The sequence below is a fragment of the Vombatus ursinus genome, unplaced genomic scaffold (assembly GCF_900497805.2).
Source record: "Vombatus ursinus unplaced genomic scaffold, bare-nosed wombat genome assembly UNPS02011572.1, whole genome shotgun sequence".
NCBI lineage: Eukaryota > Metazoa > Chordata > Mammalia > Diprotodontia > Vombatidae > Vombatus > Vombatus ursinus.
The window spans coordinates 705113-723749 of record NW_020951350.1 but is presented as its reverse complement, the minus strand read 5'-3'; the positions used below and the strand labels follow the sequence as shown (position 1 = coordinate 723749).

General features: G+C 39.2%; 1 protein-coding gene across 4 annotated transcripts in view; it reads right to left on the bottom strand.

Moving 5' to 3' along the window:
• The window catches only part of SYNE3 (spectrin repeat containing nuclear envelope family member 3), a 175226-nt gene that overhangs the window by 33954 nt on the left and 122635 nt on the right, over positions 1-18637 (bottom strand). For all 4 annotated transcript variants that reach the window (XM_027856572.1, XM_027856573.1, XM_027856575.1 and 1 more), the window contains 4 exons: positions 17129-17301; positions 13557-13686; positions 6815-6979; positions 152-304 (listed from right to left, as the gene is read on the bottom strand). In XM_027856572.1, the coding sequence (XP_027712373.1) occupies positions 152-304; positions 6815-6979; positions 13557-13686; positions 17129-17301 (621 nt within the window). The remainder of the gene's footprint in view (positions 1-151; positions 305-6814; positions 6980-13556; positions 13687-17128; positions 17302-18637) is intronic.

Below are 18637 nucleotides of genomic sequence, written 5' to 3'. Positions count from 1 at the left end.
TTTGAGCAGGGATAACCAGGGAAGGCTTAATTCAAAGTGTGGTTTTCTCAGCTTACCTGACTGAGGAACAGTGTAGAGTATGTGACTTTTTCTATCTACCTACGAGTGCTTACTCTTGGATGCCACAATGCTCTTATTCCTTGACACCCACCTCTAGTAAATGGCTGGAGTCCTTGAGTTTAGATTTATAGAGCATCCAGCGGTAGCGGAGATCCTCCAAGTTTTCAGAAGTTCCTTTCTTTGGTCGGAGATGAAGAAGATTTTCAAAAAGATGCTGACCTTCTGGGAGCCTATCTTGCAGCTCCTACGAAGAGGTAAAGATAAGGTCACCCACAAATAGGATACAATGAGTACAATGACAACTCAGCCTACAGTCCTAAAACTCACTTAATGAAACTAGTTAACTTAGTCCTATTCCTAGTTAATTAGGGATATGAAATCTTAATTTATCAATTAAAAGCACTTATTCACACACTATGAGTCTTATATGATCAACAATGATCTTTGAATTCATTGAAATAAAAATATATTATTATTACTACTATCATTACTATCAGGGACAGCTAGGTAGTCAATGGATAGAGTTGCTGGGCTGGAATCAAGAAGACTCATCTTTCTGGGTTCAAATTTGACCTTAGACACTTATTAGCTGTGTGACCCTGGGCAAGTCACTAAACTCTATAAAGATTGTAAAGCTGTAAAAACTCTGAGTATGACCTCAAAGACAAGGATATGTGTCTGTTTCATTAAAACAGAGTTGAAGGAACCTTTGATTAGAGGTCATCTGGTCCAACTCTGGGTTATATTACAGATAGAGAAAGTTTGACCCAAAGAAACTAAGTGGAGGTGGAACCAAGATGGTGGAGTAAAGGCAGGAACTCACCTGAGCTCTCTCCCAAACTCCTCCAAATACCTTTGAAAAATGACTCTAAACAAATTCTAGAGCAGCAAAACCCACAAAAAGATGGAGTGAAACAAATTTCCAGCCCAAGAAATTAAGTGACTTGTTTAAGGTCAGAGAGGGAACTATATTTTGTGATTAAAAATTAGGCTAAGGAATTAAAAGTCTGAGTCTCAATTCCAGAATTTTACATTATGATGGGTTACATCTTGATATTTTCTTTTCTTTATAGAAAAGACTGATAGAGGCAGAATGGTGCAGGGAAAAGGGAACAGGACTTACTTAGAGTCTAAGGACATGGGCTGATAATCCCAGCTCTAATCACTAACTACTGTGTGCTTTCTTTGAAACTCAGTTTCCTCATCTACATCATAGAGATGAAGGAAGATCTTAATGAAGATGAAGCAGCATTTTAATAAGGATTAAAAAAGGGAGAGATTATGGGGCAGCTAGGTAGTGCAGTGGATAGAGCTCTGGCCTTGGAGTCAGGAGGACTTGAGTTCAAAGCCAGCCTCAGCTAGCTGTGTGACCCTGGGCAAGTCATTTAACCCCAATTGCCTCACCAACAACAAAAAAAGGGAGAGATGAGGAGGAAATGCACGATAGACATGAAGCACAATTTGTATCACTGCATGGAAGCAATTTATTAATCAATTAGGAATTTATTAAACACCTACTGTGTGTCAGGGATTGTGCTAGGATAGAAATACAAGGAATGAAATAATCCCTACTCTCTAGGAACTTGCATTGTAATTGGAGAGAAAACAAGACAATATACAAATAGATACATATATGCATATACACAAACAAATATTAAGAAAATAGAAAGAATACAGTAGTTTGCAAAGGAGGCAGGAGTATGAGTAAATATTTAACAACCAGCTCCATCAAAAATATATATAGCACATTAATCTGTATTATTAAGTCTAGACTATCAAAAAACAATAAACCAAGCCCTGATTTATAATCTGCTAATTTCTGAATTGTAAGTGTTCACATCAAAAATTTAGATAGTCAGTTCTCTAGAGCTGGTATGAGTTGGTTCCAGGACACCCCTGGAAGGAGTTAGTATTAGAATGGATGTCAGATATGGGAAATGGCCAGTGCAAAGGCACAGAGACATGAGCTGGAGTACCATGTAAGGAACAGAGAGAAAGCCAGTTTGGCTGGATCGCAAAGTATGTGGTTGGGAGGGGAGAGAAGTAATAAACAATGAAACTGGAAAGATAGGTTAGGACCAGATTATGAAGGGCTTTAAAAGGTAGATCAGCTCATAATTTGTCCCAATAGGGAGCCATTGAATTTTTATTAAGAAGAATGTTATGGTGGGGCCTGGACTTATGGAAAATTACTTTGGCAGCTGTGTGGAGGATGGACAGGCTGGAGTGTGGAGAGACTTGAGGCAAGGAGAACATTTAGCAGGCAACAGTCTAGACCACAGCAATGAAGAACCTGAAGTGAAGTGTTTAGCTGTGAGACGAGAGAGAAGGGTTTGATGGGGGAGATGATGCAGAGGTAGAAACAGTAACTTTGGGCCACTAACTTAACTTGTGGGGTGAGGAAAAAAAAAATATATATATGTAGGGTTTTCAAAGGAAGGCACAGATATCTGGCACCCAGGTGCTAGCTGGTCTGCAGACCTGCCCCAGGCTACCCCGAAAGGGCTCACGGAGCTGGGCTCCTATGGAGACCCCACAGCCACTGCAGCTTTCTACTTCTCGTTAGATCAGGAAAGAAAAAAGGGAAGAGGACCACATTCACATGTTATTGTTATTTCAGGGATAAAATGTTTAACAAAAATAAGTGCTAATCTGGTCTTCCCTCATGCCCCAGGAATAGTCCGAGAAAGGGCTCCCCAGGTGACTGGCCCAGTCCCGGTTCTTCTTAGGCTCCTTGGCCCCTGGAAGGAGTGCACGGCACAGTCTGGTGAGTCTCGTTCTAACACCTCAGGAGTTCATGCATTTCTAGGCTACTGAGGAGGGGGCGTGTGTGCTGACCGAGTCCAGATTCCCTAGCCCCCCAATGTCAGTCACCCTTCCTCCTTTTCCCCAATTCTCTTGCCACACCAAGGCAGAGATCATGGGGCAGTAGGGCAGTATAAGAAGACTGGAAAGGTAAATAACGGGATTAGGTTATTAAGGAGAAGCTAGGCGGCAAAGTGAATAGAGCACAGATCTTGGAGTCAGGAAGACCTGAGTTCAAATCCAGCATTAGAAACTTCCTAGCTTTGTAACCTTGGACAAGTCACTTAACCTCTGCCACTGGAGAAAGCAATGGTAAACCAGCCCAGTATCTTTGCCAAGAAAACCCCATGGATGGAGGTACACAGGGTCATGAAGAGACAGACACAACTGAAATGATTGAACAACAACAGGTTATTAAGTTTTGAACACTAAACAGGATTTTATATTTGATTCTAGAGGTTATAGGGAGCTACTGAAAGTACTGGGGGAGGGAGATTGTGTGACATGGTCAGACTTGTGCTTTAAGAAAATCACTTGGGGGGCAGCTAGATGGTGCAGTGGATAGAGCACTGGCCCTGAAGTCAGGAGGACTTGAGTTCAAATCCAGCTTCAGACCAAACACTTGACACTTACTAGCTGTGTGACTCTGGGCAAGTCACTTAACCCCAATTGTCCCAAAAATAAATGAATGAATGAATGAATGAATGAATGAATGAATGAATGAATGAATGAATAAGGAAAATCACTTGGGTAGCTCAGTGGAGGATGGATTGGAGTGGAATGATAGGCAAACCAATTCACAGGGTATTGCAACAGTCTAGGTGTGAGGAGATGAGGTTCTATGTCAGGGTGGTGGAAGTACCAGAAGACAGATTTGGATATGTGGAGTTTAAGATGTCTATGGGACATCAAGGTTGAGATGTCTAATAAGCAGTTGTAGATTCAAAACAAGGTCAGCAGAGACAGGGTGGATAAGGAGATTTGAGAATCATCAGCATAGAGATGATAACTGAATTCGTGGGATCTGATGAGATCACCAAGTGAAATAGCACAGAAAGAGAAGAGAAAACACCCCAGGACAGGGCCCTAGAGGATACCCACTTTTAGTTTTTCGATGAAGATCTACAAAATAAGACTGATAAAAAGCAGTCAGATCATCAGGAGTAGAGGTCTGAAAACCTAGAGAGAAGAGAATATCAAGGAGAGGAGGCCAATAGTGTCAAAGGCTACAGAGAGGTCAAAAAGGTTGGGGATTGAGAAAAGGCAATTAAGAGATCATTGGTAACTTTGGAGAACAGTTTCAGTTGAATGATGAGGTCAGAAGCAGACTAAGAATTAGGAAGGAAATAAGAAGAAGTAGAGGCATCTATTATAGATGCCTTTCTGAACTACTTTGTAGGAAAATGGTGAAGATTAGAGGGAAGGGAATGACTGAAGGGGCATATACTGGAGAAGACAGGAGGTGTTTAGGAACAAGGCACATGTAGGGAGGATGGCTTTGGGAAGGAGAATTACTGGGGAAAGGAAGAGAGAGTGTGGGGTGATGTTAAGAAGGTTTGAGATGAATAGAAAGAAGAAAAAAAATGTACAGCAAATGGCCTCACATTTCTCTTCCAAGACTTGTGTCTTGGGTGGGAAGAAGAATAAAGGAATAAGCATTGATTAAGCACCTATTATGTACCAGGCACTGTGCTACGTGCTTTATAAATATTGTCACATTTAGATCTCACAACAACCTTGGGAGATAAGTGTTATTATTTTCCCTACTTTACAGTTGACAAAACTGAGGCAAACAGAGGGTTCAATCACTTATCCAGGGTCATATAGCTAATACATGTCTGAGGCTGAATTTGAACTCAGGTCTTCTTAACTCCAGGCCCAGTGCTCCACTTGGGAGCATCACCGCTATACCACCTTACTGCCCGGGGTAGGTTGAGGGAGGTCCAGATTGAAGGGGAAATTGTTCACTATGGAATTCCAGAGGGCACAATGGAAGGGGTGAGTGGATTGGAGTGGGACATAAGAGGGGTTGATTTAAGGAGAATTAGGATCAGATATTGAAAAATGGAGGTTGGCAATTGTTTGCTCCCAGGTGGCTGGGATGGAGTAATACAGGCATAGAAAAGTAACAGGCAGTGGGAGATTGTTAGGCATTATGGTAGTACTGGGTGGTGATCAATAATAATGCTCACCATTTAATGGCAACAACTAGGGGCATAGAACCTTATCCATGCTGCTGCTCCTCTGGGTTGGCTGCTTGACTGTAGGGTGGCAGTACTGTAGCCAAGTCCCCCATGTCTGGCAAAAGGTGCTGGACAGGGCCTAGGCCTAGGACTCCTCCCACCAACCCCCTGCCCTCCCTTACTGCCCTGGACTTTTTGCTTAATATGTATTGCCAGGAAACGTGTATTGCCAGGGGTGTAGGGTATGTTCAGGGAAGACTAGTTCCTCTAGTATGATGGCTGCTGAGCCCTTTTCAGGACTGCTTTCCACCTTTGGTGTCCACCTGTTCCATCTAACTCTTACCTGTGGCACGCACAGCTGCCACACCCTGGCAAACCATTTTGGCAGACGGGCTAAACCAGGGTGAGGGTCACCAAGGGTCTCAAATCTGTTGGTGAGTTAGGGGGGTGTCTACCCCAAGCATGTGAAGACTTCCCCTGGTGGATTGGGTGGATGAGAACAATTTGTTCCAATGGCCATGAAGGCAGCTGAAGCAGGTTCTGTGGAGCACTTAGAACTTGGTTAGACATCGAAGACACCAAGGTCATCCATGGCATCTTGAGCCATCACTAGTTGTCTTAATTCTGTCCTGCCGCTGGACTGTGATGACTCTGGAGGAAACAGTGAGGCCGACGACTTCATGCAACTTTACCTCACTTAAATCCAATTTATGCATGAATCAAAAGACATCACCCATACCATTTTACCTATCTCAAAGATCTGTGGTGACAGACAAGTGACAAAGCAGCAGGTGCAGACACACTGGGAGTTGTAGTCACAATCCTGCACACAGGCGGCCCACGTCAAAGAGTTGTTTTCTCACTAGAAGCATCAGTGGGATTCAGCAGCCCCCTGGGTATCTGAGCAGCCTTTTAAGGATTGCACTGCTCACAAAGGTTTACTTAGAAACAGTCCCAGAACAAGCCGTTCTCCTTCTATTGTTCCATTTTTAAACAATAATTTTTAACAATAATTCCATTATTCCTTTAATGTTCTACAGATTATGTCATGGGTGAAGAGTAGTTATAGTCAAATGCAAGTTTTAGGACGAAAGTTAGATAAAATTTATCTGATTATTATTGTTGTTGTTAACCCTGGATCTCAAAGGTTGGATGCTGGAAAAGACTTGTCCAAGATACTTCCATAAAAGGTCTAGAATATGAGTGAGCAAACAAAAATAAGAGCTCATACCATTTTTTTTTTCCAAATTGGACTATACTTCTTAAAGTGCTAATAGTAAAGGAGAGGCAGCATGATATAATGCAAACAATACTGATTCTAAGAGTCAAAGTACCAGGGTTCTGGTTTTGGCATTGCCCTCTTATTAGCTTTGTGTCTCTGAAAGTCACTTGGCCTCTCTAGGACAGTTTCCCCATATACTAAGTGAGAGAGTTGTACTACATGATCCCTAAGACCTTTTCCTACTTGATCATTCTATGACGCTAAGGTTTGATCCAATCTATTGTTCTATGATTTTAAGGGTCCACTGAGCTCCAATAGTTTATTTCCCTATCCAAAAGATAAAAATTACAATACCTGTTATACCCTTTATGTAGCCCAGAGTTGTTTTGTTGATTAACTGAGATGATTATAAAATGCTATGTAAACTATAAAGAAATATATATTTTTTAACAAATTATTTAAAATGATGATAAACATAATCACCAATAATTATTAATACTACCAAAATAACTCTAGAGGGAAAAGGGTTTACTTAGAAATATACCTTCAGTTTGTCTTTTCTTATTTTGGAGTCCTTAGCATTGGAATTTTTCATGGCAATGATCTTGATCAACTTGGTATTTTCCACCTTCAACCACTGTTCAAAGTCTTTCAGGAGTTTGGAGAAATCGTCATTACTTTCTTCTTCTTCTTCTTCGGACAGACTTCCCTACATAAGGAGAAAGCACTGGATATGAAAATCAATCACTGCCAGCTGGTCATCCGTGTTCCATTTTAGAAAGGACAAGAATGGGGAAAGGAAGACTCAGAATGAGAAGTCATTCAGCTCATACACATAGAAGAAAGAGTGTTGAATTTCTTATTAGCTCAGATTTCACTTTTTTTTCTCCAATAGTTATTTGGAATTTCTTAGAAACAGAACAGAGAGAAAAGTGATCACTTCTATTTGTGATTTTGACTTTTAAATAAAGTCATGGATCTAGGGATGGGAAAAGACTTTTTAAATTAAAATTATTCCTGTTTCAATCAAATATTCTAATCTCTAAAAATAGTCCAGGTTACAGGAGTAGTAGCTTCAAGATGAAATTAGACCCAATTGGAATGGGAAGCTTTCAAGGATAGAATTCTAAAAACAAATAGATATAATAAAGAGAAAAAGGGAAATGTGTATAAAGAGATTGATATGAATATTCAGGAAAATCAACAATCAATTTAGGATTTTAAAAAGACATGCAGAAGATGGAATCAAGGGCCGGCAATGAGAAAATAAATACAAAATCATGCCATATTTCTATAAGAATAATGTGGTAGTCATTCAGTCATGTCTGACCATGGACCATAGCATACTAATATCAATGGGGTTTTCTTGGCAAAGATGCTGGAGTTGTTTGCCATTTCCTTCTCAAGTATAAGAATAATGTAGGGAACACTGATACTCAGAATGAGCTGAGGTGGTGAGGAATGCTAAAGACAATCAAGAATTTTTTTTAGCTATTTAGGGGAAAAGAGAAGGATCAAAGAAGGAATAGGACCACTGGTTGGGGTGAATGAGACTATGATAAAAGATGGAGGAGAGAAGACAGTCTATTTAACTCTTATTTTGATTCTTTCTTATCTACCTGGTAAAAAGGGACAATTTGGTTAATAGGGAGTTTAAACCCAAGATTAATAATTACCAGGTCCTGTTATGAACCATATCACAGAGTCCTCAATGAACTCTGAGATATGATTACTGAACCTCTTTCAGGGAATCTGTGAAAGATCATGGAGAATTAGAGAGCTACCACAAGGCTGAGGTTAGGAGAAAAAGAGTAGAGTCTGCAAAGTATAAGCCAATAAGCTAGTTTTTAATCTCTGACAAAATTTTAGGGCAAAATAATAGCTAATGAACACTTATAAATGTCATGATCACAGAGAACCTTCCTGATCTCATCAAGAACAGGACATACCAGATTAACTTCAGTTCATTTTTTGACAGATTTATAAGACTGCAAATCAGGGGCAGACTACAGTTATAACTTATCTATATTTTAGCAAAGAATCCAACAAAGTCTCTAATGTGATACTTGTGGACACGGTAGTAAGTTATGGATTATATTACTGTCCAATTAATTAGATTCAGAACTGTTTGGAAAACTAGACCCAAAGATAACTTTAACTCAATTTGAGGAGAGGTCATTACTGGAGTGTCCCAGGATTAGTGTCTTACACTATTTGATGCTTTTATTAATGAGGTTAATAAAGGCATATATGGTATGCACCCCCAATTTGCAGATGAAACAAACTGAAGTGTGAAAAGAAAGCACATTGGATGGTAGATTAAGAAACCAAAATCATATCTCAAGAAACTTTGATGATGGACCAAGCCTAATAATGTGTTATTTGATACAGATAAATGTAAAATCCTACAACTAGGTTTAATACCCCTGCCCCCAGCTTTGTAATTCCATCTTATTCTGCATTAGAAGAGTCAGAGTTTCCAGAAGGGAGGGAAGTTCCACTGTATGCTGTCCTGATCAGACCACATTAAGAGTATTGGATTCAGTTCTGGACACTCTATGTTAGGAAAAACATTGATAACTTGGAGCGCATCCACAGGAGGGCAACAAAGATGGTGAAATTTTAAGATTATGCCATTTGAAGATTGGTTGAAACAAGTAGGGATGTTCAATTCAGCAAAGATTTATTAAGTACCTCCTATATTTGAGGCACCATATTAAGTGCTGGAAAAGGGAAAACAAAAGAATCCCTCACTGCAAGAAGCTTAATTTTACTAGGATGATACAACAGGTGCATGTAAAAAATAAAAAGTATTTGCTAAGTAATTTCAAGGGAGAGAATTCTCTGTCTCTCAAGAGGAAGTGGAATAATGAAATGTCTCATTCACATAAGAGATGTTAAGTAAAGCTATACTGTAAAGAAAGCTATGGATTCTGCAAGGCAGAGGTAGGTAGAGAGTATGTTCTCTCAGATGTCCAGAGATAAGAGACAGAATGCCATGTACCAGAAATAGCTAGCAGGCTAGTTTTACTGGAGCAAAGAATCCATGAAGGGGAGTAATAGGAAATAAGATTGAAAAAGTAAATGGAAACCAGGTTATGGAAATCTTTAAATGTCAATCAAAGGAATTTCTATTTTTATCCTAGAAATAAGAGTGAAATATTAGAGATATTTGGAGGAAGGGTGATGACACGGTCAGATCTGCATTTTAGGAGTATCATTCTGGAAATTGTGTAGAGCATGGATTGGAGAAGGGAGAGACCGGAGGTAAGGAGACCAATTTGGAGATTACTGAGTCAAAGTGAAAGGTGCTGAGGGCCTGAAATAGAGCAGATGCTATCTAAGTAGGTGGAGGCGGGGTTTGGGAGGGAGAAGATATAGGAAGAGCTGTGAAGGCAAAACCATCAAAACTTATCAACTAATTATAAATGGAGATCTAGGGGAAAAAAGGCAAGGATAGCACTGAAGATCAAAATTGATCCTGTATCATTTATTTATTAATCCTATTTACCATTGATTGATGGTGTCCTTTAACTGTTTAATTCATGGTTCCCTGTCTCTGAACTTGGTTTAGTATTCAGCTAGTCTATAATGGATTAAATGTAAAAATCCAGATTTCCTACAAATCATTGATCTATTCTTGCCTCAAGGAATTCAGCTGACTTCAGGGGATGCATGTGAATACAAAGGAATTGGGTCTAATATCTTTATATCACCAAATTATCTCTCAAGGATGTCTGGTTTGCTATCTTTTATCTGCACTCAAACAATGAGCACTTCTTAGTCTCAGGAGAGAAGGAGGGGGTCATTGCTAGCCCCTATTACCAAACTTCCAACCAATCATATTGTTCCCTGTGCCTCAGTTCTGTAACCAATCATTTCGCCCTCAATACTATGATGTCATCTAGTTCTGTTCTTTGTTCTATACTCCCCAAAACATAAAAAATGGGAGCTGTCAGCTTGGGGTCTTTGGCATAAATGGAGGCAAGCCACTGACTCCTTCATTGACAGGCAGCATGCCTCTGTTAATAAATGTTATCTTTCTCAGAGAATTGTCTCAGTTTACTCTTTTGTTAAATTTCACCTATGATAGCACCAAGTTGTCAGGATAGTGGTGAAGGAGGGATGGATTTTAGGAAAAATATTAGTCTTGTTTTGAGTTTGAATATGACAAGTCTGACTTCAGATTTTCAAGAGTAGATATACAGCAGGTAGTAATATGTGACTGGTGTTCAGGAGAGATATTAGGATGAGACAGATGGATTTAGAAATCATTAGCACAGAAATGAATTGAATTGATGAGAGGTGATAAGATCATTTGATGAGTTTTATATCACAAGGTTATGGTTAAGATCAAATGAAATAATGGATGTTAAAGGGCTATGAAAATTAAGGTGTTAAATATCTAGGCTATTGAGTGTAAGTTATTAACATTCTTTTGCCCCCTTTTACCACCCTATCTCCCTCATCAGCTTCCTTGCTTCCATTGTGAAAGAAAGTAGTCCCCCTTGGCATGCCTTAGCAAGGCATATTGAATTGATCCAAGATCAGTTTTGATTTGATGTATGGCCTGCCTGAAGTATATGAATCAACTCTGTATTTTCATTTTTCAAAAAGCCCAAACCCAGGGCCCCTGCATAGTCAAAATGCTACCACTTCATTCTGGAAGTCAAGAGCCCAATCACTTGTGAACAATGAGAATCCAATCATATGCCGTGTTTCCCATATGTAAGGGGCTACTACCCCTACTGCTGGGCTGGGAAGTCAGAAGATCTGAATTCAAGTTCCAGATCTGTCACATTTCCTCTCTGGTTCTTATTTTCCTTATCTCTAAAGTGGGAGTGATAACATCTGCCCTCCATGGAATGTCATAAGGATCAGTGTAAAGCAAATTATCTTACATTTATAGAGACTTTTTCAATTTCTCCCATAGCTTTCACTTATGTTACCATGATTGCCGTGGTTGTGATATTCTCCCATTCCCATGGTTCTGGGGATCAGAGACAGGAAGTTACTAGATCTCACCCAAATGAAATGAGTACCAATAGATTTATGGATAGTTAAGATGCTGTGGATTGAGTCCCATTTGGCAGTAGATGCTAGAACCATCATTATTATTTAGGAGTTTCACACTAAATATCAATACTACTGTGGACAGGAGAGCCATAATTTCATTTGATAGAAGGGAAGCATTAGGGATGAAAAGCGAAGTCAAAATAAGAGACCACAATACTTCATCAATGTCCCATAAAAAAGAATAACTGGTCTGCAAATTAGGAAACTAGAGTTCTAGTCCCAGCCCTGCCTCTTATAACTTTGCAATCTTGGGCCAGGCACTTAACTTGGAGAGTATGTCTCTTCGCCAGTATAATATGGATAATAAACCCCTTCTAAGTTCTGGGTGTGAAAATGCTTTCAAAATTCTTTCAAATGTACTATCCTTACATAACCCTCATGATAAGCCTTGTTGGTAGAACAAGAATTATTTTTTATCATTGTTATCCTCTTCATTATTTCCTTACTAAGCTGAAGACAACCAAATTTTGAGGGAAGAAGCTCCACTAGAATTCTGAGTTTTCCTTTTCTCCATAAAGCTCTGTTTGTAGTAGGGAAAAGAGAAGCTCTATGTATGGTGGAGAGAGACAAAAAAGGATGAACATCATTGTCATGGGCAATAGGGAGCCACTGGAGTTGTTTTGAGTAGGAGAGTGACATAGATAGACCTTCACTCAAGGAAAATCACTTAGTAGCAGTGTGAGTGATGGATTGAAGTGGGGACACGCTTGAGACAGAGAGACCAAATAGTCCAGGCAAGAGGTTATGAGGGCCTGAACTAATACGGTGACAGTGAAAAATGAATGGATACAAGAGGAGGTAGAAACAAATTTTGGCAAATGATTAGATATGTGGGGTGAAAGAAAATGAAGAGTTAGGTTTAATGCCAAGGCTGCAAACCTGGGAGAAGAAGAACAGTGAAGCCTTTGTCAAAAGCAAAGGAAATTCAAAATAGGTAGGTTTTGGAGGAAAGATAATGAGCACAGTTTTGGACATGCTGTCTATGGGACACCTAATTTGAAAAGTCTAATAGAAAGTTGGTGATAATAGGACTAAAGCTCATAGGAGGAAATAGGGATACATACATAAATCTGGAAATCACCTGCATAGTAATAATTAAGCCTATGGAAGTGGAGGAGATCACCAAGAAAAAGAATGTAAAGAGAAGATGACCCAGGACAGAGCCTTGGAGTATATCCACAATTACATGGTGTGATGTGGATGAAGAGCCAGGAAAGGAGGCTGAGAAGAAGTGGTCAGGAGAACCAGGGGAGAGTTCTGTAATAAAAACTCAGAGAAAAGAAAGTACCCAGGAAGTGATGAACAGTGTCAAATGTGGGTCAAATACCACAGAAAAGACAAGGATGAGGACTGAGAAAAAGAATGTCTAATTTGAAAATTAAAGAGCTCATTGGTAATTTTGAAGAGAGCAGTTTCATTTGAATGACGAAGCCAGAAGGCAGAAGGCAAAAGCCTGAGAAGTAATAGAAAAGTGGAGGCAACACATGAAATGGCTTTTTCCTAAAGAATTTTTTTTGGGGGGGGGCATAAACTGCTTGTGGAAGGTGGCACTTGAACTGAGTTTTTAATGCAACTGAGAATTTTAAGAGGCCAAGGGGAGGGAGGGAGAACATACCAGTCATGGAAAACAGTTTATGCAAATGTCAGGACACATGAGATAGTGATAGTTGGGTTGTAAAAGGGAGGGAAGATTCAGGATGATAGACTGAGGGAAGAGGAGGGTCCACTGAAGGTTTTTGTGATAGAGGAGGCTTGAGCTTGTTGATAGGAAATAGAGAAGAAACCAGTAACTAGGGAGAGATTGAAGATTAGAAAGAAGGGGTGATTATTGGAGCATTTTACTAGAGAAAACAGAAGACTATGGGATTAAAGGTACATATAGAAGGGTTGTCCTTGGCAAGTAGAAAAGTCTTCTCTTTATCAGAGACTGCAGTAAAAGAATGGTGTCAAGGAGTTTTGAGATGTAGAAAATGGGAGAAGAGGGAGCTCATGTAAATGGCCTTTATTTTCTCAGTATTTGGAAGGGTCTTCAGCAAAGAGAACCCCGAGTTTCCTCATGGAACTCTAGTGTGTTTTTCTAGGTGAAAAATGGGAATGGGAGTTGGGGAGTGAGTGGAGGTGATATTCCATGGTACTTGGCTCAGAAGTCTAATTACTTGCTTAGTGATCGTTCTCCTCCTTGGAGAATACTAACCAAAATCTTTACTCACCTTACCCCGGTGCCTAGGAACAGAGTCCACAGAATCTAGGAGAAACCCATGCTTTGGGACATTGTTGGAAAAAACCAATTTCTTCCCTGGATCCAGCTCCTTGTTTTTTAGCTGCCACTTCCTGATGAGGCTGAAAGACATAAAGTAACCCAGTAAATATTATGATATTGATGTGTATATGATGACTCACACTTTCAGAGGGACTGAAGACATATTCCTCTGTTAGGGCTCATGCAACAACAAAAAGACAGACAAGGAACATATTTCACAAAAATCTTTGGAAAGCCAAGACACAGTACTGGGTAGCAAGCTCTCCCCAGCCATTTCATATCTTTGATAGTTCCTATAAACATCCTTGAAGCCAGTGGTATAATCCCATGACCCTCAAGGCATGCAACAAATGTTGACTGATGATAATGATGAAGAGGTAAACAGGAGGAGAGTGCAACACATTTATATTGAGAGGTCATGGGAAAAAAAACAACAACACATTTCTGTCCCTCTATGCTCCTACATCCTTTTTTGTCCCTATATTTGGAATATTGCAAAATATTCCTTTTAAGGGACACTCTTCCCCCATATTGAAAGCAGTAAGTAAAACATTTTGAAAGCCAATGGTTGTCTTACCAAACCATCGATTTTGATCACCATGACTTAGTCATATGGGAAATACTGATGCTCAGTCTCCACTTCTGGCTGTGGAAAAAACAACCAGATACCCTTCAGAGCAGCTGTGGTGTAGGGGAAAGAAGACTGGATTTGGAGTCAGAAGACCAGGGTTCAAATCCATGCTCTGGCACTTACTAAATATAAAACTTTAGAAGAGACATTTAAGCTCTCTGTCCCTCAGCTTCATCATCTGCAAATGGGAATAATAATAATACCGGAATCCCTACCATCTCTGTCTTTTCACACCTACTTCCACAAACTGCAATACAGTGAGACTGGCCTCTTTGCTGGGCCTCACACACAATGCTCCACTTCCCAACTCTGCATTTTCACTGGCTGTCCCTCATGCCTGGAATTCTCTTCCCTCTCACTTCTATTTTCTGGCTTCTCTGTCTTCTTTCAAATCTGAGCTAAAATTACACCTGTTGTAAGAAGCCTTTCTTGATCCTCCTTAATTCTAGTGTCTTCCCTCTGTGATCACCTCCAAATTTATCCTGTGTATATTTTGTGTGTGTATACATACACATATATGTATAATATACATGTATGTGTGTGTATGTGTATATATATATGTATATATATAATTATATATATAGTTGTTGGCATGTTGTCTTCCCCATTAGACTATGAGCTTTTTGAGAACAGGGACTCTTTTATCTTTCTTTGTATCCGCAGTACTTAGCTCAGTGCCTGGCACATAGTAGGCACTTACTAAATTCTCGTTGACTATACTCCTCTCCGACAATTTAGTAGCATCACTAAACCTTGGAGGTGACCGTGGATTCTCAATAGTTCTTCATTTAGAACATAAGCTTTGGCAGGTCCTAGCAAGTTGGAAAACCATTGAGGTGGGGGCTAGTGATATACAGTATCTGTTTCCTGGACCTGATGACCTAAGGTAGGAGAAGCCCTTAGGTCATAAATTTCTTCAGCAACAGTAACTCATGAAAGAGGAGCTGAGATTTTTGATGGTGGAGGGACCATCCTCAGGTATCAATCATCATTAATATCTACAGTCAGGAAAAAAAATGAAAACAAAGACTTCTATCTCTAGTCCCCATAAGTGAGAGAATGGGAGGCTTCTTCTCTGATGGCTTATGACAGCCTAACCTCCACATCTTCACAATGTGAGACCTGGAAGGGACTTCATTCACCTGGCCCAACCCTCTCACTTTACAATGGGGGAAACTGAGAGCTACGAAAGGAAAGTGACTTGCCAAAGTTACCACAGCAAGGCAGTAACAAAATGAGAATTAGCATTTGGTTTCCTGAAGTCCAGCACAGCATTGTAACCTTTGATGGGACCAGAAGAGCGGCAATTTGCTGATAGAACTTAACTAATAGCAATACAGGGCCAATGCACAGTTAGGTGTTAACTATACGTTTCAGAGGATGGGATAAAGATGTATTTTTCATTAAACAAACTTAATGTCTGAAAATCCATATTTTCCAATGTCCAAAATATATATTTGGCAATGATAGTTCATTATACCAAAAGAATTCTTTGCTTCAGCAAAGGATTCACAATACAATTTCTTTGAATAGCAAGCTCTCTTACTGTGTTAAAAGTACAATTTGATTTGTAAAAATTAGGTTGACAAATAACATTTTAAGAACAGGAATAGTTCTTATAAAGTAAGACAAATGACTAATAGTCATATAGTTTCATGAGAAAGCTGAAAAGGACCTTAGAGATCATCTATTCCAATCATTATTTTACAAGAGAGGAAACTGAGGTCAAAAAACATGAAACTATTTGCCTAAGTTCACAAAAGTTTTAAATGGCGGAGTTGGGATTCAGACATAGATCAAGGTCCTATCCACTAAATCAGTGGAAACTAAAATCATAGACATTGTGAATACTACCTAAAAGACAATATGAGATAACCACTTTGACACCAGGTCATCAGCCAAAAAGAAAGTATTCTCAATAAAAAGTTTGTGGCACCTGAAACTGTCTTTAGTCATTCCAAAGTAGATTATGAAATGCAAAATCAATTTAACTGTCATTAAAAATAAATAAATAAAAATAAATAGCTGTAGTCAGAATCCCTTTTGGAAAACATGGCTCATTGATATAAGTATTTGGATGTACTGAAAGTTGCCATGTTCTTAAAGTATAGATACTTACTATAGGGCTTTATAATAGGATAATGAGTCAGAAAATATTAATTGAACTTATTCTATTGAGCTCATGAACATTTTATTGGCATGTTGTTCAGACCACCATATAGTTGGATGGGCATCCCAGTGAGTTGTTCTATTAGTTTGCATGTCTGGGAAAGCATTGCTAATGGACAATAAGCTAGGTGGATCTAGATGTGAATCAGAGTAAGAGAGTGGGCAGGATCTCATTTGGAAACTAGGCAGTCTTTAGTGATCCCACCATGTTCCTTGCCACAAAATCCCACCTTTTTAATATCAATATTCTCCTGCTGATGCTGATTGGTAATTAATAATGAGATACCATGATCTTAAAGGGAATTGCAGGGTACCAAAGGGTTACAGAAAGATGTATGATAAGAGTATATAAGTAGGCTATAGCATATTTCCAAGAAGGATCATATAAAACATCTACACTGGTAGAGGTATTATTCACATTATTAATGAGATCAAGGATCCATTGAAGAAAATACTATATGTAAGGCCCTGCAATAACAGAATCAAAGCTCTAATCAAATACAATGAATTTGTAATGAAGGTGGCCCTGGGCATCCTCATATGTGTGTCATTTACATATGTATGACACAGTTTTCAAAACACTTCAAATTATTTCTGCCATCACTTTTATGAGCTGGCATGACATAGGTGACTGATAACCAACAGCTTCATTTGTCTTTCTAAATATTGGGTCACAAGCAACGTTTAAAAATGGAAAAAGAAAGTCTTAGATATCTGTTTACCTCAACAATGTTTCCTGAAGCAACTTCAGAGCCTTCCAAGACTCCGTCAGTTCCTTTAATTCCCCCTGGACAAGAGCTGCTCCCTCAAGAGATGATGTCTCCATTACCAGTTGGCCATGAGCTTCAATCAAGTGCAATTGTACCTCCTTATCAGGGAATTCAGCCACCAGCCTCTGAAAGATGAGTGGCTCAATGTCAAGATTTATAATTTACAATTAAGATACCTGCCAGTCGTTCATTAAATTGGGGATGGGAAGTGAGGGTTGATCTAGAACCAAATAACCTTTCCTCTTTAAGAGGATGGGCAATTTTAGCAGGGTATCTTTTCCATTGACTTAAGTTCTCTATTAAACATTCACTGATGGAATCAACTGATTAGATATAAGTGGTGAGGAAGACTGAAGAGATGATGATGATACCAAGGTTATGAACATGAGTGACAGGAAGGACAGGGTGCCTTTAAGAGAAATAGGAATGTTTGGAAGAGAGGTGGGTTGGACAAGATGATGAGTTCTGTTTTTGACATCTTGAGTTAAGTTGGAGATGTTCAAAAGGCAGTTAGTGATTATGAGAGCGGGCTCAAGCTCAGGGGACAGATGATAGATACATAGATTTGGAGTTATCTTCATTGAGATGATAATCAAACTCATGGAAATTTTCTACAATAAAACCAGGACAGAAAAAAAGAAGGCCAAGGACAGAGCCTTGAGAGTATATCTACACATGTTGAATTGGACATAGATGGTGATACAGCAAAAAGATAAGATCTGAGAAAAGGCCATCAGATTTAGCAGTTAAAAGATTATTAGTAACCTTGAAGAGAGTAGTTTCCATAAGTAATGGGAGTAGTGTGGTCAAGAGCCTCATCACAAAAAGTTGGGAAGTAACAAAGTAGAAATAAGTATAGATGACCTTTTCTGGGAGTTTGGCTATGAAAGGGAGAAGAGATATAGGATTATAACTTGAGGGGATGTCAGGGTCAAGTAAAAGATTTTTTAAAGTATGATGGAGATCTGAGAATGTCTGTATGTGGCAGGGAAAGAGCCAGAAAATAAGAAGAGACTGAATATCGGATAGAGGAAGAAGATATTTGAAAGGGCAAGTTCCTAGACAAGATGGGAAGGGATGGGGCCAAGGACATAAGTGAAGCAGTTGGAATGAAGAAGGGATACTTCTTCTTCTAAGAATGGAATGAAAAAAGCGCCTGATGGGAACAGTATGATATAATATATAAAGTAAATTTAGTGGGAGCAAGACTATGTAAACTTTAAATCAGTTCATCAGTCAGTAAACAAATTGTGATTGAACATGATGGAACACTATTGTGCTACTAATGTCTTATTCTTATGCTATTATGTAAAAAATAATTGATGTGATGAATTCAGAGAAGCATGAGAAGATACAGACTGACGCAAAATGTAGTGAGTAGAACTAGGAAGATAACATAAACAGTGACTACAACAATAGAAAAAAAAAAGAAAAACAAGATAATACAAGCTAAATGCTATG